At 40.2% G+C, this 23,772-nt stretch overlaps 1 protein-coding gene across 1 annotated transcript in view; it reads left to right on the forward strand.

Moving 5' to 3' along the window:
• Positions 1–23,290, forward strand: part of PFDN1 (prefoldin subunit 1) — an 81,029-nt gene extending 57,739 nt beyond the window's left edge. The window contains exons 3-4 of the mRNA XM_089657035.1: positions 11,658–11,742; positions 22,956–23,290. Coding sequence (XP_089513161.1) covers positions 11,658–11,742; positions 22,956–23,039 — 169 coding nt within the window. The 3' untranslated portion in view covers positions 23,040–23,290. The remainder of the gene's footprint in view (positions 1–11,657; positions 11,743–22,955) is intronic.
• Positions 23,291–23,772: the final 482 nt, after the last annotated feature.

Below are 23,772 nucleotides of genomic sequence, written 5' to 3' on the forward strand. Positions count from 1 at the left end.
TGTCATGGGATGAATTGTTGCTTTAGTAACATGTTGCAGAAGTTGTATATCCGTTTAAAAAATAATCATGGAGACCTCTCCAAGGATCGTAAATTTTGATTCCCGTAGAGTTGGCGCCATAGGATACCTTAGCCCGCGTGACTGTCCCGAGACATCCAAAAATTTATGGATGACAGCATTAAAATCGCCACAGTAGAGTAAGAAACCTATATGAATTTTCATTACTGCCTCAGGGAGTTGAAAAAGGAGATTTGGTTGACATTAGGGGCATATAAATTCACCATCGTGTAGAACGTTCTTTAATGCACACACCATTATTATCTTCCCTTCCGATCACTCTCCAGGGAGTGGAGGGAAAATGTCAGAGTTTTTAATGGCTAATAAAACCGCACATTTTTTCACAGGGGCATTAGCCGTGAACACCTGTGGGTACAATTTATGTCAGCATCATGGAGGTTTATTTGTAGAAAAATGAGTTTCTTGTACACAGACAATATCCCCATGTAAGTTCTGTGCCTCTTTCCACATCATACTACGTTTGTAAGGGCTATGAAGCCCGTGCGCATTCATAGATACAATATTCAGTACCATACTAAAGTATATAACATAGATAATGCATGCTCGCCATCTAGTGGTCTAAAAAACATTAGCAGTTCTTTATAGCTAACCTGCATGAAGCCACTCGCTTCATTCAGCTCTTTGTGATTTGGATACATAGGCAAACCTGATATCAATATCATTGCATTGCCCCATAGGAATTCCTGGGTTAAAGCAGTTGCCGATACTCTGTTGGAAAAACTTTGAAAAAACAAAACATAAACAAATGGCAAATTAACTGCAAGTGAACCAAATCACTTTTGACGTATTGGGGGGAATAACCAGGAACCGTGAGCAATGACGCTTGGCAATATTATGTGGTGCTGGGCTTGGGACACGCCCTCTCAAGGCACGATCAAAGCATAAGAGTACATAAGGCTAACCAGCTACTTTGTCCCATTCCGAAGTAATTTTTTTAGGGGAAGATTTAGTGGCTGTTGACTCCTCTTTTGCAGGAACAATTCCCCATTTCTTTGCCAGGTGGAAACCCTCCTCCTCCGAGCTGACAGTCGGTAAACTATTGTCCCGAGTTATCAGCAATTTCGTGAGGAAACACCATTGATATTTTATATTATTATTGCGGAGTAATTTTGTAAAGGAGATTAATTTTTTACGAGCAATGATGTTATACTGGGAGAGATCCCCAAATAGGGATATCCCATTGTATGGCGTCGGTAGTGGATTGTGTGTGTTCTTGCGAAGATCAGAAAATCCTCCTTTATATGGTAGAAGTGGATTCTAGCAATTAATGTCCCTAGGAACATGATCGGGAAGAAAGGAAGGCTTCGCAGCTCCATGCGCTCTATACACTATCGCATCTCTCTCTGACGTTTTTGGTAACAAGGTGCTGATCATCTGTTGGATATACCATCTAAGGTCTGCAGCAGGGACAGTTTCGCTCACCCCCCTAAATTTAATATTGTTCCTGTGCGAGCGCTCCTACAGATCTGCCACTTTTTAGTTTCAACGCTTTTAAGTCCTCTTCCCCATCATTGTGAGCATCCACTAACTCATTATGGGCAGACGCAAACTCGCCCATTTTAGTTTCAACATGGTTGACACACTCCCCTAGGCTCTCAACCTCTGCGTTTACTTGAGACACAAAACTCATCATATCTTTATGTAATGAACTTTTAAGGGTAACAAGCATATCCTTCATGACTGATGCGGTCAAAGGCAGAGTTTCAGCAGGGTAATCTTCCAGATGTTCAATAAACTCATGTGCAGCAGTGTGAAAACTAGAAGCAGTAGATTGCTCACCTTGAGTTTGGTTGTCTGAAGAACAGTGTTGCTTTGTGTTTTGGGGGCTGCTGGTAGGTGCAGCCCCCTGTGTGTGTGTGTGTGTGTGTGTGTAGGGCTTGCATGCTGAGAGCTGAGGCAAGGGTTCTCCTCTGCTGCCTGTTGCTGCACGGGGGGAGAGACACTGGGGCCGGCGCCATCTTGGGGGGAGGGGCCACCTGCCGGAGTGAAGAACTCCAATAGTTTGCGGGGCTCCTCTTTGATTTTACGTTTCCCCATATATGCAGGTCGGGTCTAGGGACTGTGAGGCAGCTGCCTAGGGTGAGAGAGACATTCTCCTCTGTTCCACATCGCTAATGCACGCTTCGGTTCCTGGAGCACACAGCTCAAGTGGCCATCCCGATCCTCAGCCAGCCATGCCCCCCCCCCCCACACTAATGCATGACTACTAGTTGTCCTGTGGACAGATTCTCTCACCTGAGCTGTGGATCTCTGCAGCTCTTCCCAGAGTTATCATGGGCTCCTCTTGGCTGCTTCTCTGTTTAATGCTGTCCTTACCCGGCCTGTTAGTTTAGGTGGACAGCCATGTCTTGGTAGCTTTGTAGTTGTGCCATTCTCTTTCCATTTTCGGATGATGGATTGAACAGTGCACTGAGAGGTTTAAAGCTTGGGATATTTTTTTTATAACCTAACGCTGCTTTAAACGTCTCAACAACTTTATCCCTGACCTGTCTGTTGTATTCCTTGGCGTTCATGGTGCTGTTTGTTCACTAATGTTTTCTAAAAACATCTGAGGGCTTCACAGAACAGCTGTTTTTATACTGAGATTAAATTACACACAGGCTAGATTTTAGTTAGGGGTATCAGAGTAAAGGGTGCTGAATACAAATGCACACCACACTTTTCAGATATATATTTGTAAAAAAAATTTTTGAAAACCATTTTATCATTTTTCCTTCCACTTCAGTTATGTGCCACTTTATATTGGTCTATCACATAACATCCCAATAAAATATATTTATGTTTTTGGTTGTAACATGACAAAACGTGGAAGATTTCAAGGGGTATGTATACTTTTTCAAGACACTGTGTATATGTGTACACACACACAATCCTCTGCAGATTTTATACATTTGCCCAATTAAAAAGCGAAGGGTCTATAATTTTTATCATAGGTGTATTTTAAATGATCGAGACAATATCAACCAAAAATGCAGAAAAGACACGATACAAATGTTATAAATTGAGTTGCAGTTCAGTGAGTAAAATAAGTATTTGATCCCCCAAGCAAAACATGACTTAGTACTTGGAGAAATCCTTCTTAGCAAGCACAGAGGTAAGACGTTTCTTGTAGTTGGTTACCAGGTTTGCACACATCTCAGGAGGGATTTTGACCCACTTTTCTTTAGACATTCTCTAAATCCTTAAAGTGATTCTAAAGGCTTTTTTTTTTTTTTTTAAATAAATAACAACCATGTCTATACTTAACTGCTGTGTGTAGTGGTTTGGCACAGAGTAGCCTGGATGCTCCTCTTCTTGGGTCCCTCATCGGCACTCCTGGCCCCTCCCTCCTGTTGGGTGCCCCAGCTTGCTATGGGGGCACCCGCTGCTCCGTGTGTCCATTCACACATGGAGCCGTGGCTCGGCCCTGCCCCCATTCTATCTTCTCATTGGCTCAATGGCTGGGATTGCCAGCCATGAAAGCCAATGGCTCCTGCTTCTGTCTCAGCCAATGAGGAGAGGGAGTCCCGGGGTTGCTGAGACTCCAGTGCACATCGCTGGATCGAGAGGGGGCTTAGGTGAGTATTAGGGGGGCTGCTGCACAGAGAAGGGTTCTTACATTCATGCAAAGAATGCATTACGTTAAAAAAAAAAAAAAAAACTTTGAGCCTTTACAACCACTTTTAAGGTTTCTTGGCTGTAGTTTGGCAACTCATAGTTTCCGCTCCCTCCATAAATTTTCTATAGGATTAAGGTCTGAACACTGGCTAGGCCGCTCCATGACCTTAATGTGCTGCTTCTTGAGCCACTACTTTGTTGACTTGGCGGTATACTTTGGGTCATTTGTCATGCTGGAAGACATATCCATGACACATCTTCTGTGTCCTGGCTGTGGGAAGAAAGTTTTCATCCTTGAGTTTACCATACATGGCCCCGTTCATTGGCCCTTCAATTTGGTAAAGTCAGCCTGTACCTTTTTAGCAGAGAAAAAGCCCCAAAGCATAATGTTTCCACCTCTGTGCTTGACTGTAGAGATGGCATTCTTAGGGACATAGACAGCATTTTTCTTCCTCCAAACACAGTGAATCGCGTTAATGCCAAAGAGCTCAATTTTGGTCTCCTCTGACCACAGCACTTTCTCCCAATCCTTCTCTGACTCATTTGAGGAGGGGGACCTTGTGGGCACTGCAGGATTTCAGTCCATGGTGGCATATTGTGTTACCAATGGTTTGTTTGGTAACTGTGGTCCTAACTGCCTTGAGATCATTCACAAGCTCCTCCTATGTAGTTCTGGGCTGATCTCTCACTTTCCTCATGATCATCCTTAACCCAAGGGGCGATATCTTGCATGGAGCTCCAGATCAAGGGCGATTGATGGTTTTTTTATTTCTTCCATTTGCGAATAATTGCTCCAACAGTTGTCTCCTTCTCACCAAGCTTCCTGCTGATGGTCTTGTAGCCCACTCTAGCCTTATGCAGGTGTACAATCTTGTCCCAGATGTCCTTTGACAGCTGTTTGGTCTTGCCCACAAATGATGATGAGATTTGAATGGAATAGATTCTGTGGACAAGTGTCTTTTATACACATGATGAGTTGCCGTTAGGAGCACCTTATTAAATTGACAGGACAAATCTGTGTACCACATAAGCACATAGCCAGTCTGTGGGAGCCAGAATTATTGTTTGTTGGTAGAGGATAAAATACTTATTTTTACTCACTGAGCTGCAACTCCATTTATAACATTTGTATCATGTGCTTGTATTCTGTAGTTTTGGTTGATATTCTGTCTCTCATTTAAAATACACATATAATACAAATGATAGACCCTTAATTTCTTTGTACGTGGGCAAACTTACAAAATCTGCAGGGGCTCAAATAATTATTTTCCCCACTGTATATTACTAAAATCCAGCAAAAGCATAAGATTCAGACACACTGATGTAAGGGGACACACTAAAAATTGACAAAGTATTACTGAAATGCAATGGAAATTTTATATATATACAGTGGGGCAAAAAAGTATTTAGTCAGCCACCAATTGTGCAAGTTCTCCCACTTAAAAAGATGAGAGAGGCCTGTAATTGGCATCATAGGTAGACCTCAACTATGAGAGACAAAATGAGAAAACAAATCCAGACAATATCATTGGCTGATTTGGAAAGAATTTATTTGCAAATTATGGTGGAAATTAAGTATTTGGTCAATATCAAAAGTTCATCTCAATACTTTGTTATATATCCTTTGTTGGCAATGACAGAGGCCAAACGTTTCCTGTAAGTCTTCACAAGGTTGGCACACACTGTTGCTGGTATGTTGGCCCATTCCTCCATGATGATCTCCTCTAGAACAGTGATGTTTTGGGGCTGTCGCTGGGCAACACGGACTTTCAACTCCCTCCAAAGGTTTTCTATGGGGTTGAGATCTGGAGACTGGCTAGGCCACTCCAGGACCTTGAATTGCTTCTTACGAAGCCACTCCTTCATTGCCCGAGCGGTATGTTTGGGATCAATGTCATGTTGGAAGACCCAGCCACATTTCATCTTCAATGCCCTTGCTGATGGAAGGAGGTTTGCACTCAAAATCTCACGATACATGGCCCCATTCATTCTGTCCTGTACATGGATCAGTCGTCCTGGTCCCTTTGTGGAGAAATAGCCCCAAAGCATGATTTTGCCACCCCCATGCTTCACAGTAGGTATGGTGTTCTTTGGCAGCAACTCAGCATTCTATCTCCTCCAAAACGACGAGCTGTGTTTCTACCAAACAGTTCTATTTTGGTTTCATCTGACCATATGACATTCTCCCAATCCTGTTCTGGATCATCCAAATGCTCTCTAGCAAACTTCAGACGGGCCCGGACATGTACTGGCTTAAGCAGGGGGACATGTCTGGCACTGCAGGATTTGAGTCCCTGGCGGCGTAGTGTTACTGATGGTAGCCTTACGTTTGTCCCAGCTCTCTGCAGGTCATTCACTAGGTCCCCGCGTGTGGTCCTGGGATTTTTGCTCACCGTTCTTGTGATCATTTTGACCCCACGGGGTGCGTGGAGCCCAAGATCGAGGGAGATTACCAGTGGTCTTGAATGTCTTCCATTTTCTAATTATTGCTCCCACAGTTGATTTGTTCACACCAAGCTGCTTGCCTATTGCAGATTCAGTCTTCCCAGACTGGTGCAGGTCTACAATTTTGTTTCTGGTGTCTTTCGACAGCTCTATGGTCTTCACCATGGTGGAGTTTGGAGTGTGACTGTTTGAGGTTGTGGACAGGTGTCTTTTATACTGATAACAAGTTCAAACAGGTGCCATTGATACAGGTAATGAGTGCAGGACAGAGGAGCCTCTTAAAGAAGAAGGTACAGGTCTGTGAGAGCCAGAAATCTTGCTTGTTTGTAGGAGACCAAATACTTATTTTCCACCATAATTTGAAAATAAATTCTTTCCAAATCAGTCAATGTGATTTGTCTGGATTTGTTTTCTCATTTTGTCTCTCATAGTTGAGGTCTACCTATGATGCCAATTACAGGCCTCTCATCTTTTTAAGTGGGAGAACTTGCACAATTGGTGGCTGACTAAATAATTTTTTGATAAATATAAATAAACAGCGTAAACATAGACCTCTACATCAAATCAATATATAAAGTGCATAATATATAATAAAAAAATTATATTAATAGTGAAAGTCCATCATGATAATAGACAACAAAAGTTCATGAATCACAAAAAGTTCGTGCAGAAAGATCAAAAATTCTTCTAATGCAAAAATACTTCCACTTTCCACCCGTGCAAACCAACATCAAATACACTCACCAGATTTAGGTGAATGAAACGCCTTTTAGGAATTTTTATGGGATCCTAAACCCTCTTTCGTATCCACTCTATAGGAATCCTCACCATCAGTATAGGCTCCACCATACAACCGGGGAGAGAAAATCTCAAATAGTGTGATATTGCAAAATACCGTTTTTAAATAAAATCAAGGATTAAGGCCACTCACATTTAAATCACTTTAAAAAGGCATATTTATTAGAACAAGCTTCTTCCAGATGGACAATGAATGTCAGACAACCTTCTCAGGAATCTCACATCACAGCTCCAGGATACAGCAGAAGCTCCACAGAGAACAAACATGCACAGATCCCAAAAGATGGCCGCTGGAACGCACCGCTCAGCGTGCGCTCCACTCACCGGAAGTGACGTCAGACGTACGGGGTAAAGACCGGAAATGCGTCAACGCGTTTTGCCCCTCCCATCGGGCGTTCTCAAGACGTCCATTTCCTGTCTGAAGCTCCCTTAAATACCCAAAAAGGGACCCACCCCTCATTTACAATTGGTCAGAACTCATCCCCAGGATTATCACAAACCTCTCCTCCTGTTGTGTGACGTGAGAGTCCTTTACAAACGAGGCATATACCTACAAAGCTCAAAAAACACTTTTTACAATATTCCAATCACTACTTGATTTACTCCCAACAAAAAAAAATATATATTAATACATTTCCTTAGTGGGACTAAAAATATATATTAAAAATTGCCTACATATTACGAAAAAAACTTTCTTTATTAAATGAGTAATGAATAACATCCCTACAAAAATAATAAAAAAATATAAAATTAAAATGAAAATAATTATATATATATATATATATATATATATATATATATATATATATAAAAATAATAAAAATAAATGAAAATAAAAAATTAGAAATAAAAAATAAACAAATTATATATATATATATATATATATATATAAATAAATGAAAAAAAAAATACACGTGTGTGTGTGTATTTATATTAAAATGACTACATACATGCTAGGATCCTAGTTACAGTCCTATTACAAGCTTGAGATTCGAACCCCTGCTGGAAGAACATTTTACTTCCTGGGCTGCCTTTTAAAGGATAAGGTCACTTTTTCAAGCAGAATTTCACTTTTCATAATAAATAGAAGTGTTTTCTCATGTAATTTTTGGCTCAGCTATCCCAATGTGCTTTTCTTTCTTATCTATAGAATGCTTTGCTTTGAAATCTTGTCTGTTCAGATTTTTAAAATGGTTTTCAGATTCCATTGCTTCCTGCAGATCATCTCCCAGCATTCACATCCTGTAGGTCATCTAGCAGCATTCACTTCCTTGTTGCATCACAGAAGAGGTCGTGATAGAATGTGTTCACAACTTTAGACCACACCTCCTTCATTACTATACCATCTTCCAGCCACTTGTACAATTTCCTAACATCAGCAATGTAGTGCAATTTGATTTTATTATGATTTGATACAAATTGGATTGTTCAGGTGTGTCCTCCTCCTATTCCATAGTTCTGGTAAATCTGAAGGAAATTGCAATCAGATTGTACAATCTTTGTATGGCCATCTTTATTCAAATAAATAGGAAAGAGTGGACAGAGACACTCAGTTGTCAAGCCCTGTTCACATCTCTATGTAGCGGGAACTCCCATTCCCACATGTGTGGTTTTTTGTGTTTTTTTTTTTTTTTGGCTTTGTTGAGTGTTTTCACCCGTCATTTTGAATGGGCTGCCTTACATGCAACAATAATTCCAGAGAAGCTTCATAATTTTTTTGCAGTAGAGTGTGGTGCGTTTTTACCGCAGTTATTGGTGCATTTACCGCAGTTAGGGTGCTTTGTAGCATGTAATGTAAACACAATCGCGATGCATAATTGCAGCGTATTTCTGAAATGCACTGCAAAGCATGCATTTTCTGTGCTGTTTGCCATGCGTTCAGAAATGTACAAATGTGAATGGAGCCTCATTGTTCTTGTGTAACACACCACACCAATTTCATTTTCAGGCCCCATTGACACTTAGCGGAGCAGGAGTGTACATTTTTTGGCTAATTGTTCCTATTTACCATTGATTTCGATGTGCTACCCTACATATGGCAAAGTTGTTCATGGGATATTTTGGCCTTTTGCTGTTTCTACGTTGTTTTTATTTATTTTTACTGTGCATTTTGCTGTGTTTGTCACTCATTTTTTCAAGTGGCAAAATGTTTTTGCTTGTGCATTTGGGATGCTGTTAACAATTGATGGCTGAAAGTACGACTAGTTCATTTTAGGTATATAAAAATGGCCATACACTAAACAATCTGATTGTACAATCTCGGTACAATATCCTTTTAGATTTACTAAAACTATATAATATGACACACCATCTATCCACTCTTGTATCTCACCAGGCAAGCGCTTACACTACATAGTTGATGGGAGATCTGAAGGAGATGCAATCAGATTGTATGGTGAGCTGTACAGATTTCCAGGGACATACTTCTGTTTTCAATGCTACAGCACTGCCCCACATAAACTGTGATCACTCAGCTCTTGTACACTCTGCTACATGAACAAACTAATGCAAGATAAAGGTAAGAAAAATTGATGGCTGAGTTTTTAGTGAGAACGGTGATCACAGCATTAGATTTGCATGCATTTGTGGAGGGGGGCATGTGCCATCTCCTGGAGTAGGGAAGGCAGTGGCATGGTGTGTGTTAATGAGGTCAACTGGTGAACTACTACACAACCTAAGAGCTGTCCAGGAAATAATGTAGAGATTCTCCAAAGATCAGACTAGATGTATGGTCCATAAATATTGGGACATCGACACAATTCTAACATTTTTGGCTCTATACACCACCACAATGGATTTGAAATGAAACGAACACGATGTGCTTTAACTGCAGACTGTCCGCTTTAATTTGAGGGTATTTACATCCAAATCAGGTGAACGGTGTAGGAATTACAACAGTTTGCATATGTGCCTCCCACTTGTTAAGGGACCAAAAGTAATGGGACAATTGGCTTCTCAGCTGTTCCATGGCCAGGTGTGTTCTTCCCTCATTATCCCAATTACAATCAGCAGATAAAAGGTCCAGAGTTCATTTCAAGTGTGCTATATGCATTTGGAATCTGTTGCTGTCAACTCTCAAGATGAGATCCAAAGAGCTGTCACTATCAGTGAAGCAAACCATCATTAGGCTGAAAAAACAAAACAAACCCATCAGAGAGATGGCAAAAACATTAGGCGTGGCCAAAACAACTGATTGGAACATCCTTAAAAAGAAGGAACGCACCGGTGAGCTCAGCAACACCAAAAGACCCGGAAGACCACGAAAAACAACTGTGGTAGATGACCGAAGAATTCTTTCCCTGGTGAAGAAAACACCCTTCACAACAGTTGGCCAGATCAAGAACACTCTCCAGGAGGTAGGTGTATGTGTGTCAAAGTCAACAATCAAGAGAAGACTTCACCAGAGTGAATACAGATGGTTCACCACAAGATGTAAACCATTGGTGAGCCTCAAAAACAGGAAGGCCAGATTAGGGTTTGCCAAACGACATCTAAAAAAGCCTTCACAGTTCTGGAACAACATCCTATGGACAGATGAGACCAAGATCAACTTGTACCAGAGTGATGGGAAGAGAAGAGTACGGAGAAGGAAAGGAACTGCTCATGATCCTAAGCATACCACCTCATCAGTGAAGCATGGTGGTGGTAGTGTCATGGCGTGGGCATGTATGGCTGCCAATGGAACTGGTTCTCTTGTATTTATTGATGATGTGACTGCTGACAAAAGCAGCAGGATGAATTCTGAATGTTTCGGGCAATATTCTCTGCTCATATTCAGCCAAATGCTTCAGAACTCATTTGACGCCGCTTAACAGTGCAAACGAACAATGACCCAAAGCATACTGCAAAAGCAACCAAAGAGTTTTTTAAGGGAAAGAAGTGGAATGTTATGCAATGGCCAAGTCAATCACCTGACCTGAATCCGATTGAGCATGCATTTCACTTGCTGAAGACAAAACTGAAGGGAAAATGCCCCAAGAACAAGCAGGAACTGAAGACAGTTGCAGTAGAGGCCTGGCAGAGCATCACCAGGGATGAAACCCAGCGTCTGGTGATGTCTATGCGTTCCAGACTTCAAGCTGTAATTGACTGCAAAGGATTTACAACAAAGTATTAAAAAGTGAAAGTTTGATTTATGATTATTATTCTGTCCCATTACTTTTGGTCCCTTAACAAGTGGGAGGCACATATGCAAACTGTTGTAATTCCTACACCGTTCACCTGATTTGGATTTAAATACCCTCAAATTAAAGCTGACAGTCTGCAGTTAAAGCACATCTTGTTCATTTCATTTCAAATCCATTTTGGTGTATAGAGCCAAAAATGTTAGAATTGTGTCGATGTCCCAATATTTATGGACCTGACTGTAGAACGCTTTTTCGTTTTTGCAAAAGAGGCACAATAATACTATATTGGTACATAGGGAAGCTGGAATTTAGGGAGAAAAAAAAAGCAAACATAGCCTTTAAATTTTAATTCCGTGCACCTGGTCTTGCTTGTTTTATAATTTTTATTTTGGTGGTTGTTCAGCAATGTAGCTAATTGCAGTGATGTGCAAATGGCTACTAGATGGAAAATCTGTAAATCCATAAATGAAATCTAAACACCTGAGAACGTGTGTAAATGCAAAGAAAACTATGAAAACCTTATTTTCAGACAGTTTTGAAATCTATAGGAATGTATACTCACTGCAGTTTTTTCTATTAATGTCTGATTTGCAAAATGTGTTTTCATTTCAGGTTTGTCCTTCAAACTAAAGAAAATATTGATAGCCAGTTATTGAACAAACAAAATGTTGCTGACGAGAAGATTGCAGAATTAGAGGTTGGTGGTCGTCTTCTTCCTTTTTTTTTTTTTTTGTAAAATAACAAATATGGTATACTTACCTGCATCTTGGATCCTACTCTTTTCGGGTCTCCTGTTGGCACTCCTGGCTCCTCCTTTCTGTCGGGTGCCCCATAGCAAGTAGCTTGCTATGGGGGCACCTGAGCAGGCGTGTTCCCAAGCTGCTGCTCCGTGTGTCCCTTCACACACAAAGCCGTGGCTTAGCCAGCGCTGTTCCCTCTCTCCACATTTGCTGATTGGCTATGATTGACAGCAGCGAGAGCCAATGGCTTCCGTTTGCTGTCTCAGACGAGGCGGCAGAGACCCGGCACAGCCGCGGCTGTTGTGCGCATCGATTGAATCAGGATGGGGCTCAGGTAAGTAAGGTGAGAGGGCTGGGGGCACTGCTGCACACAGGTTTTTTTACCTTCATGCATAGAATACACGAACATAAAAAAACCTTGAGCCTTTACAACCACTTTAAAGTGTTAACCCCACAACAGTAAAATCTGTCTGTATATGCAGTAAAGCATGCTTCTTCTAATCACCGTGGAGTCTAAGGGGTTAATCCTGCGCATTGTGTAAAATTGCTGTTTGATCCTGTTTTCTCTGATCCTCTACGTCTACTGTCCCCAATCCATCTGATAGTACAGAGCTCTAGGAATCACTCTGCACATGCTCAATGTAGTGTGTATTTTTTTTTTTCTTTGGGAGGGTGCATGTGATTAGCACAGGGCCAATCAGCCCTCTGCAGACAAGGTCAGGGGTCATGCAGCCTCATAAGACAGAGTAGAATGAAAACTCCTCCTAAAAGCTTTAACCAGTGCACAGCTTGACACTGATAGTCACAAGACTGCTATATACTGCTGATGAGAAAAGGTACTTAGGCGTTTATATTTACTAATAATTGCATTTCCATGTTGTGTGTACATGGGATGCTTAATATAGTGCATGTAGGGTCATGGGTTTAGTAACAATTTAATATTATTAAAATTATCTTTCCTCTTCCATCATGCTGGTAGGTTTTTTGCCTTCCTCTGAATCAACTGTGGGTATAGGATTAAAACTTTTTTTTTTATTTTTTTTTTTATGGTTGAACTGGATAGACTTGTCTTTTTTTCACCAGACTAACTATGTAACTCGATTCTGAGAAAAATATTATGAAATCCCCATGTACTGTACAGTTCTAAATCAAACTTCTGCATCAAATTACATCTTATAATTAGTTTGCAGTTAAAGTGCTTGCACACCTTGGTGAGCTGTTGCACCAAGCTGATTGACATGACTCATGGCTCCAACACTAGAGATTTCAGCTGAAACAAAGGAGAGGATTATAAAACTTCTTCAAGAAGGAAAATCATCATAGAATGTTGCAAAAGATGTTGGTCCACATTTTAGACAGCTGTCTACGAACAACCAAGTACAAATCAAAAGGGAAGGTTGTAAAAGCATACTGGTAGACCAAGGAAGACATCAAAGCATCAAGATAGAAAACTTAACCACTAGGGGACCGCTCACAGTACATATACTACGGCAAAGCAGCCCCTCTGCGCAGGATCACGTTTTTAAACGTCACCCTGCTTACAGGGTAGGGGGCACATGCCCGCCCTACTCACGGCAACAATTTCGGCCATGGTTGTCAATCACCGGGTCCCGGCTGGTGATTACCCACCGGAGCCCGGCAATTGCCAGCAAACACTGACAGGGAGCACAGCTGCATTGTTTTCAATGGAGCTCTCCTCCCTGTCAGTTTTCAGCACACTTTCGGATTGCTGAGTTCAGCTTTCCGGAACAGTGTGTAACAGTGAAGTACACATCCCCCGCCCCCTAGTAAAAAAAACTCCCCTCACACAGTTAACCCTTTGATTGTATTTTAATGTTAAGCCCTTCCTCCCCAGTGCCATTAATACAGTGTCAGTGCTTTTTTTTTTTTTTTTTTAACTGATCATTGTATTGGTGTCATTGGGGAGGTCAGTGACCCCAGTGTCAGAATGTCCGCCGCAGTCCCGTCATAAGTCGCTGATTGCTGCTATTATTAGTATAAAAAAAATACAGTATCTATACCGCCATTTGTAAATGCTATAACTTTCACATAGACCAATTAATTTACAGGTATTGGGATTTTTTTTTTTTTTAGCAAAGACATGTTGCAGAATACATTTTGGACAAATTCTAAGACAAAATTTTTACATTTTTTGTACTGGACATGTTTTATAGCAAAAAGTCCAAAATATTATAGCGCAAAAAAATAAAAAACCGCACAAGCGATCAAATACCACCAAAAGAAAGCTCAATTCGTGGGGAAAAAAGGAAGTAAATTTAATTTGGGTGCAGTGTTGCATGACCGCGCAATTGTTAGTTAAAGTAACACAGTGCCATAACACAAACTGCTTCTGTAACCACTTCCTTACCACCCTATAGCAGAAATACTGGTACAGGGTGGCACGGGTGCAAAATCACATACATATATACGTGATATGCGCTCCCATGGTTTTCACGCCCCTCCCAGATAGCGTCAGATTGCCCATCAGTACACCAGTAATAAACTTCCATTGCTAGTATAGTGTCTGAAAGGATCAATATCTTTGGTCAGATCAGCACTATACCAGTGTTCACATTAGTATAGCGCCCCCCAAAAACGCAGCATTAGCGGGATCAGCCCCGGCACCTGCCAGCACCTGCATTTAGCCCCTACGCTTACCCCCCCCCCCTTTTCTGCCCCAGCAAGTGCTGTGTCAGTAGGTCACTGTCACTTGATACATTACACACAAAATTGCAGTGTTGGCAGAATCAGGCCTGATCTCGGCTTAGCACTTGCCGGTAAATTTTGTTGACTCTCATATGCAGCAGAGTGCCAGTACTAGTGTCGCACTGCATTTTGGTGAACTGGCGAGCACCAGCGGTCTAGAACATCCTGGTCTATCACATACCAGCATTGCAGTATCACTTGGTGACATGGCGAGTCCCATAAGTGCAGCTGGTGTGGTGGCAAACACAAGTATTTTCCCCCAACCACCAAGAATTCGCACACAGGCCTGTAGAGCCCATAGTATCCTTCCAGATGTGCTTGCAAATCCTGATTGGCAGCCCACAAATTCTGCAGCACCCGTACTTCCCCCATTCACTGCCCAACCCAGAGTTCAGGTGGAAACCGCAAATTTAACTACTCCCTTTTTGATTTTTTTTTTTAAGCGTTTTTTTCACGGAAGATCTGTATGATTTGATTGAGGATCAAAGCAATTTATATGCACAACAATTTATCACTGGCAACCCAAATTCAAACCTTGCCAGACCATTCTGGAAACCCATTATGATTTCCGAATTTACATTGTGTAAATTTCAGATTTACGAGGGATAAGATAGTCACGTTGAGCCCCCCTGATGCCCAGACTACATGGGGAGCAGTGACAAGATAGTTTGGGACTTGGTGTCATCCTTTTTCCATACAGGGTACCACTTATACGTGGACAATTTTTATTGAAGCGTGCCACTATTTAGACATTTGTACAATCTTGGAACTGGCGCATGTGGCACAGTGCAACCTAATGTGTACCCACCATTAGAAGTGGTCGGATGCAGGGCGGTGTATTCTAATGGTGGGCATACCACACACTTTCTGGCAGAGATTTCTGCTTTTTCATTCAGCCCACAGACTACATACACAAAAAAAAAAAGAACATAGCATATATACCCAACAAGGACCAGCGACGTACTTTTACATCACTGGACTTTAGTTATACCAGGATGATGCCTACAGCTGCAGGCACCATCCTGGTATCATTTTTTTTTTCAGCCGGGGATCAGCTTTCATGTAAAAGCAATCCTAGTGGCTAATTAGCTGCACAATTGCTTTTACAAGCAGCAGGAGATAATGCCCTCCCCCGCTGCCTTCCACGGCCTTCTCGGGCAGTCCCGTGCCATCGGGGAAACCTGAGAATGCAGCCGGTGTCTCTGCCAGCTGACCATGGAGTTGATTGGAGACCAGAATGGGGCCAATCATCTCTATAGCCTAAGAAATCGGAAGCTACGAGCATTTCATCACTTCACTTCAGTTTCACAGGATTTAAACCGCGCCATTTGTAAATTGGGAAAGCATCTGATCACACCAATCTTGGTTTGATTAAATAATGTAAGGGCAGAGGAGAGACCTAGAGTCTGATAGACCCCAGATTTCTCAAAAAAGAATATATGATAGTGCCCTTTGAAGTTATAGGGGATATTTGCATTCCCTGTGATAGCATTAAAAGTGATTAAAAAAAAAATGAAAGGGACAGTGTAAAAATAATTTAAAAAAATCAAAATAACTTAAAAAAAAAAATTTAAATTACCCTCTAACCCCCCACCCCTGCACACCTGTGTGGGCAAGCGTTGACCCTGTGCCTGTATGTAAACAGCGGTTGCACCATGCATGTGAGGTATTGCCGTAAACGATAGATCAAGGGCAGTAATTATAACACTAGACCTCCTCTGTAAATCTAAAATGGTAGCTTGTAAAGGCTTTTAAAACAATGCCTATGGATATTAAAATCGTATGCAGTTTGTCGCCATTGCACGGGGCATGTGCAGTTTTAAAGCGTGTCATGTTTGGTATCTATTTACTCGGCATGCCATCATCTTTTATATTTTACCAAATGATTGGCCAATATATTGTGTTTGTGCATTAAAAGTAAAAAAAAGGGTATTTTTTTTTTTTGTAATTGCGTTTGAAAAATCGTTGTGCAAATACTATGTGGCATAAAAAATTTTAGCACCCGCTGTTTTATTCACTAGGGTGTTTGCTTTAAAAAAAATATGTAATGTTTGGGATTTAAATTAATTTCCTAGCAAAAAAATACTGATTTGTTTTCATGTGAACAAAAAGTATCAGAAAAGGCTTGATCTTCAGGTGGTTAGAAGAGTGAGTGATGTGTGGCATAAACTTCTAATGCTGGGCATGAAATGCCCCCAGCACAACTCCTTTTTGGAAAGTAGACACCCCAAACTATTTTCTGAGAGGCATGTTGAATCAATAGAAGAATTAATTTTTTTACCACAAGTTTTTGGAAAATGACAATTTTTTTTTTTTCCCACAACATAGTCACTTAAATGATTTATTGCTCACACATGCCATGGGTTTATGTGGAATTACTCCCCAAAATACATTCTGCTACTTCTCCCGTGTATGGGGGAGAGACATTTTGGCAGTCTAACCATGTACAGGACCCCAAAATTGAATAAGCACCTTCAGGCTTTTAAAGGGCTTTATTACCTCATTACACTTTCTGACTACCTATCACAGTTTCGGAGGCCCTGAAATGCCAGGATAGCACCAAACCCCCCTCAAATGACCCCTTTTTGGAAAGTAGACACCCCAAGGAATTTGATTAAAAGCATGGTGAGTATTTTGCAGATCTTGTTTGTTGCCATAAATGTTTGGAAAATGAAGAAAAAAAACAAAAACATTTTTCTTTTTTTATAATTCAAAACTTTGAGAGGAAAAAATGAGATCTGCAAAATACTCACCATGCCTCTTTTTGCATTTTTTCTGGTGTCTTCTTTCCAAAAAGGGGTCATGGAGGGGGGGGGGGGGGTTAGTGCTATCATTTCAGGGCTTTCGAAACTGTGATAGGTAGTGAGGAAGTGAAATGAGGAAGTTACGCACTTTCAGGCTTTCAAAGTGGTCATTGGATTTCCGGCTCCGGTATGTGGCTAGACTCCCGAAATGTCTCACATGTGGTATCCCCATACTCGGTAGAAGTAGTAGAATGTATTTTGGGGTGTAATTCCACATATACCCATGGCTTGTGCGAGAAATATATCATTTAAATTGCAACTTTGTGTAAGAAAAAAAAAAGTGTTTGTCATTTTTTAAGAAACTTGTAGAAAAAAATAAATCTTCCATGGACTCAATATGCCTCTCGGCAGATAGATTAGGGTGTCTACTTTCCGAAAAGGCATCACTTGTGGGTGTTTGTATTATCCTGGCATATTGGCACCTTAAGAAATGTGATGGGCAGTCAGAAAGTAAAAGCTGTGTAAATACCATTATCTATACCATAGTTTGTAGATGCTATAACTTTCACACAAAGTAATAAATATACACTTATTGGGATTTTTTTAACCAAAAACATGTAGCAGAATACATTTTGGCCTAAATTTATGACGGAATTTTTTTTTTTTTTATGACAGACATGAGAAAATATCGTTTTCAAAAAACATTTTTTTTTCTCAAAACTTTTGTTTATAGCGCCAAAAATAAAAAGCGCACATGTGATCAAATACCACCAAAAGAAAGGTCCATTTGTGTGAAAAAAGGACATAAATTTCATGACAGTGCAATTGTCAGTTAAACTAGCACAGCACTGTATAGCAAAAAAATGGCATAAATTGCAGCATTTATACCATAGTTTGTAGATGCTATAACCTTCACACAAAGCAATCCATATACAATTAGGATTTTTTTTTTTTTTACAAAAAACACGTAGCAGAATACATTTTGGCCTAAATTTATAACTAACTTTGAGTTTACTATATATTTTTTATAGCCAAAAGTAAAAAATATTGTTTTTCTTCAAAATGTTTGGTCTTTTTTTGTTTGATAGTGTGAAAAATAAAAAGCGCATGGGTGATCAAATACCACCGAAAGAAAGCTCTATTTGTGTGAAAAAAGGCGTAAATTTCGTTTGGGTACAGCATTGCATGACCGCACAATTATCAGTTGAATTAGTGCAACGCCAAGTAGCAAAAAGAGGCCTGGTCATTAAGGGGGTAAATCTTCTAGAGGGCAAGTAATTAAAGCAATATGCCTTGAAAACAGAAAATGCACAAAATAAATGAATAAATGAGCAGAAACTGAAATCAATGTCTGTGACTGAACTGGAAGACATCCCCTAAAGGAAATGGGATTTACATACAGAGAGCCAAATGAAAACCATCAATTCCTAAACAGAAAAAAACAAGGTGGAGTGGGCTAAAGAAAAGCAATCACCTGTCGATCACCGCCGGCAACCGGCGATCACCGCGTATCACTGACGGGGGAGAGACCTGTATATAAAACAATACAGATCTCTCCCCTGTCAGCTCCTGCACACTGCTCTGTGTTGCTCTACATAGCATAGTCATACAAAGCAGTGTGTTTACAGTGTAAAGCACACACACAGCACACTGTGAAACAGCATGCAGTTAACCCTTTGATTGCCCCAGATGTTAACCCCCTTCCTGCCTAGTGTCATTAGTACAGTGCTTTTTTTATTAGCACTGATCACTGTATTAGTGTCAATGGGGATGTCAGTGACAGTTAGATCCCACCAGTGTCAGAATGCCCGCCACAGTCTCGCCATTAGTCATTAATTGCTGCCATTACTAGTATTAAAAAAAAAAAAATCCAGTATCTATACCGTCATCTGTAGATGCTATAACTTTCACGTAAACCAATTAATTTACACGTATTGGGATTTTTTTTGTGCAAAGACATGTAACAGAAGAAATTTTGGCCTACATTTATGACAAAATTAGATTATTTTTTTTTTTTTTTTTTTTTTTTTTTTTTTAACAGGACAGCAAAAAGTCAAATAATACGCAAGAAATAATGCAGAGGCAGTCAGATATCACTGAAAGAAAGCTCTATTTGTGGGGAAAAAAAGGACATAAACTTCATTTTGGTGCAGAATTGCATGACCGTGCAAATGTCAGTAACACAGCGCCATATCGTAAAAAATGGCCTGGTCAGGAAGGGGGGGTAAATCCTCTGGCGGGAAAGTGGTTAAACAATTGAATGAACATTTTCCAACAGTGGTGATTCCATACTTTTTTCCAGGTGTTGCACACAGTCTTATACCCACAGTTGATCTAGAGGAAGGCAAAAAACCCCAATACAGCATGATCCAATTTGCTCCAGCAGGGAAAAACAATTCCTACCTGATCCCCAAAGAGGCAATCTGATATTCCCTGGATCAAATTTACCTATTTTATTTATTACAGGTACTAATATAGCGCTGTCAATTTACGCAACGCTTTACATATATATTATACAGTCCCTAATCCTCAAGGGGTGTACAATCTAAGGTATCCAACTTACATTCATACATACACATACTAGGGCCAATTTAGATATGAGCCAATTAACCTACCAGCATGTCTTAGGAGTGTGGGAGGAAACCGGAGTACCCGGAGGAAACCCCCAGATGCACAGGGAGAGCATACAAACTCCAGGCAGGTGATGCCGCGGTTGGGATTCGAACCAACAGCCCTAGTACTGCCAGGCGGAAGTGCTAACCATTTAGCCGCTATGCTACCCATAAATATTAGTATCCAGTTATAGTATGTACAGTGGGGATTGAAAGTTTGGGCACCCCAGCTAAAAATTTGTATTAATGTGCATAAAGAAGCCAAGGAAAGATGGAAAAATCTCCAAAAGGCATCAAATTACAGATTAGACATTCTTATAATATGTCAACAAAAGTTAGTTTTTATTTCCATCATTTACACTTTCAAAATAACAGAAAACAAAAAAAGGCGTCTGCAAAAGTTTGGGCACCCTGCAGAGTTAATATCTTGTACTGCCCCCTTTGGCAAATATCACAGCTTGTAAATGCTTTTTGTAGCCAGCCAAGAGTCTTTCAATTCTTGTTTTGAGGTATCTTTGCCCATTCTTCCTTACAAAAGTCTTCCAGTTCTTTGAGATTTGTGGGCTGTCTGTCACGCACTGCTCTTTTAAGGTCTATCCATAGATTTCAATTATGTTGAGGTCAGGAGATTGTGAAGGCCATGGCAAAACCTTCAGTTTACGCCTCTTGATGTAATCCCCCGTGGATTTCGAGGTGTGTTTAGGATCATTATCCATTTGTAGAAGCCATCCTCTCTTTAACTTCAGATTTTTCACAGATGGCATCAAGTTACCATCCACAATTTGCTGAAATTTTATTGAATCCATTTTTCCTTCTAGTCGTGAGATGTTCCCTGTGCCACTGGCTGCAACACAACCCCAAAGCATGATTGCTCAAACCCCATGCTTAACAGTTGGACAGAGGTTCTTTTCATTAAATTCTGTGCCCCTTCTTCTCCAAACGTACCTTTGCTCATTCCGGCCAAAAAGTTCAATTTTAACCTCATCGGTCCACAGAACTTGTTTGCAAATGAACATATAGACAAGCCTGATGCATTTTGGAAAGTTCAAACGATGATTTTTGTGGTGAGGACGTAGAAGAGGATTTCTTCTGATGACTCTTCCATGAAGACCATATTTGTACAAGTATCTCTTTATAGTGGAATAGTGTACCACAACTCCAGTGTCTGCCAGATCTTTCTGGAGGGATCGTGCAGTCAAACGTGGGTTTTCAATTGTTTTTCTCACAATCCTGCGAGCTGTCCTGTCTGATATTTTTCTTGGTCTTCCAGATCTTGCTTTAACTTCCACTGTTCCTGATGACTGCCATTTCTTAATTACATTCCGAACAGAGGATATTGACATCTGAAAACGCTTTGCTATCTTCTTATAGCCTTCTCCAGCTTTGTGAGCGTCAACTATTTTCAGTTTCAGTTTTCTAGACAACTGCTTAGAAGAACCCATGGTGCTGATTATTGGGGCAAGGTCAGATGAGTCTCGGCATTTAAAACCTTTGAGATTGACATCACCTGGTCTTCCCAGAGGATGATTGAGAACAATCCATGACACTGGCAGGTCTCAGCTTTGCAAAGGGGGCAGTGCAGGGTGCCCAAACTTTTGCAGACGCCATTTTTTTGTTTTCTGTTATTTTGAAAGTGAAAATAATGGAAATAAAATCTAACTTTTGTTGACATATTATAAGAATGTCTAATCTGTAATTTGATGCCTTTTGGAGATTTTTCCATCTTTCCTTGGCTTCTTTATGCACATTAATACAAATTTTTAGCTGGGGTGCCCAAACTTTCGATACTGGCAACCATATCTCACATAGGCAAACTGGTGCTGACACTCCAGGTCTATCACATTATGACATTCACCCTGCGACCTTTTGCAGTTTTCTCTACAATAAATTCTCTACAGTTTTTTAATATACTACACTATCTTCTTTTGCCTGTTTCTTTGTTTCTCTGTGCATATCATTTATCACCCCCTGCGTAGTGCCACGATACATGGGAATGGTGTCTGTAATTTGATTAACCCTTAAACGAGCAATTGGTTACATACATAAGTTTGACCCAAGTTATAAAAGATTTAACGAAGTCAAGCCGCTCAAGGATCGCAAATAAGTAAGGCCACTCAGTGGAGTAAAACGCTTTATGCGCATCAGGAGACAACACAATCCTAGTATCTGGGTCCCCAGAGGAGACTTGATTACTAATTAAGCAGCGAAGATTAATAGCTATAGACCGGTCCGGTATGAAGCCTGTTTGGTCTGCATTAAATGTAGTAATGACTGAATTCAATCAATGAGCCAGAAGCTTCGTTAAAATGTTTGCATGTACATTAAGGAAATGGGCCTGTAGGACTTACAGTACGGATCCTTATGCTACTTCGGTATCAATACAGTCAAAGCTTCACGCATGGAAAAAGTCAGAATTCCAGATTCAAACGCTTCATAATACATGGGCGATAACTTATGGCGCATTATACTAAGCATATGTTTTATACCATTCAATTGGATATCCATCCAACCCTGGAGTTTTATTGAGGGTAAAGGAGGTTATAGCAGCACCAACTTCCTCTGCTGTAATTTACTGTCATTAGCTGCAGAGAGGATGGGGAGCTGAACACTAAATAGGAAAGAAGAGTCTCCTAGGTGTATGTAGTTCTGGGATTATTCCCAGCTATGAGGGTACTTCGAGTGCTAACAATAAATCAAGTTTTATTTTAACATACAATTAGCCAAAGGGGAAAAATAGACTGAGTCGGTACAGAATCTATCCGGGCAAGAGAGAGAACTGTATTAAGGTCTCCCTGCTGGGACTAAGGGGCCTTCGGCTACCTGAAGCACCTGGGACATTACCAGGAAGTCAGACACGCCCCCTTTATATGCTTATATTGTTTGAAGTAATGAGGTTAAGAAAAGTAAATAATTTAAGCTTTTTTTTTTTTTTTTTTTTTTTTTTTTTTTTTTTTTAAGTGGTCATTTTGTAGTGCTTTTGTGAAAAATTAAAGGTTCTGTCGCTGTATTGTTTGGATAGAATTTTATATTTTATCAACACAGCAATAAATCATGAGAAGAGGGTACGTTTGTGAAGCATACTTCATATGCTTATTTTTATTTTTTCAGGAAAAGAAGGCTTATCTGGAACGAAGTGTAAAGAATGCTGAAGATAACATTAGAGAAATGCTAATGGCCAGAAGGGCGCAGTAACATCAGTTTTTATTTTGGTTATTTTAAATAGTGTACATAATGAAAATTCGCTTGCGTATTTTCCTCATGCAAACGTTAACTGTATCATAATGCTATATTTATAGCAAAGGTTTGCTAAAATACACACTTGCCGGTTCACATTTTTCAATGTAACTTTACATTTGCAGATCTGTAGGAGCTACCTTCACTGGCTTGAAAAACAATTGGATGTATTGCTGTTGTTGAAAACAATATATTTGTGTACAAAGTAACTATGTTGTGTGCTTTTATTGTCATTTTGTCAGTAAAATAGTGTAGTTCGGTTGATGAGTGTAAAAATTCCCCAGATCCCATAGTTGTCTGAAGTAAATATCATTTGGAATTTTAGTGCTCCCAAATAAGGGAAAATGATACCATCATGCTAATTAATCTCCATACAAACCTGACTTGCTATTCATCTAATATACCAACAATTAACACAAACACATTTTATATTGCATGATGTTGAACGGGGGAAAGGGTTTTACTAAACAAACTAAAATTTGCTTCAATACATAAAGATTGGTGTCTCAATCCAGTATGTCTTAATCAACTTGGTTGATATACTATAATATCAATGTGCAGCACTAATAAAAATGTGTGTTAATATCAATGATGACCAGTGTGATCGTAATAGAAAAAATCATAAAAAAGAAATGGAGAATAGTGAATACTCCAATGAAGAAACAAAATGGACGGTATAACAAATAATATA

Source organism: Staurois parvus, unplaced genomic scaffold, assembly GCF_062004578.1.
Source record: "Staurois parvus isolate SC_StPar_1 unplaced genomic scaffold, SC_StPar_1.0 ptg000958l, whole genome shotgun sequence".
Lineage (NCBI taxonomy): Eukaryota > Metazoa > Chordata > Amphibia > Anura > Ranidae > Staurois > Staurois parvus.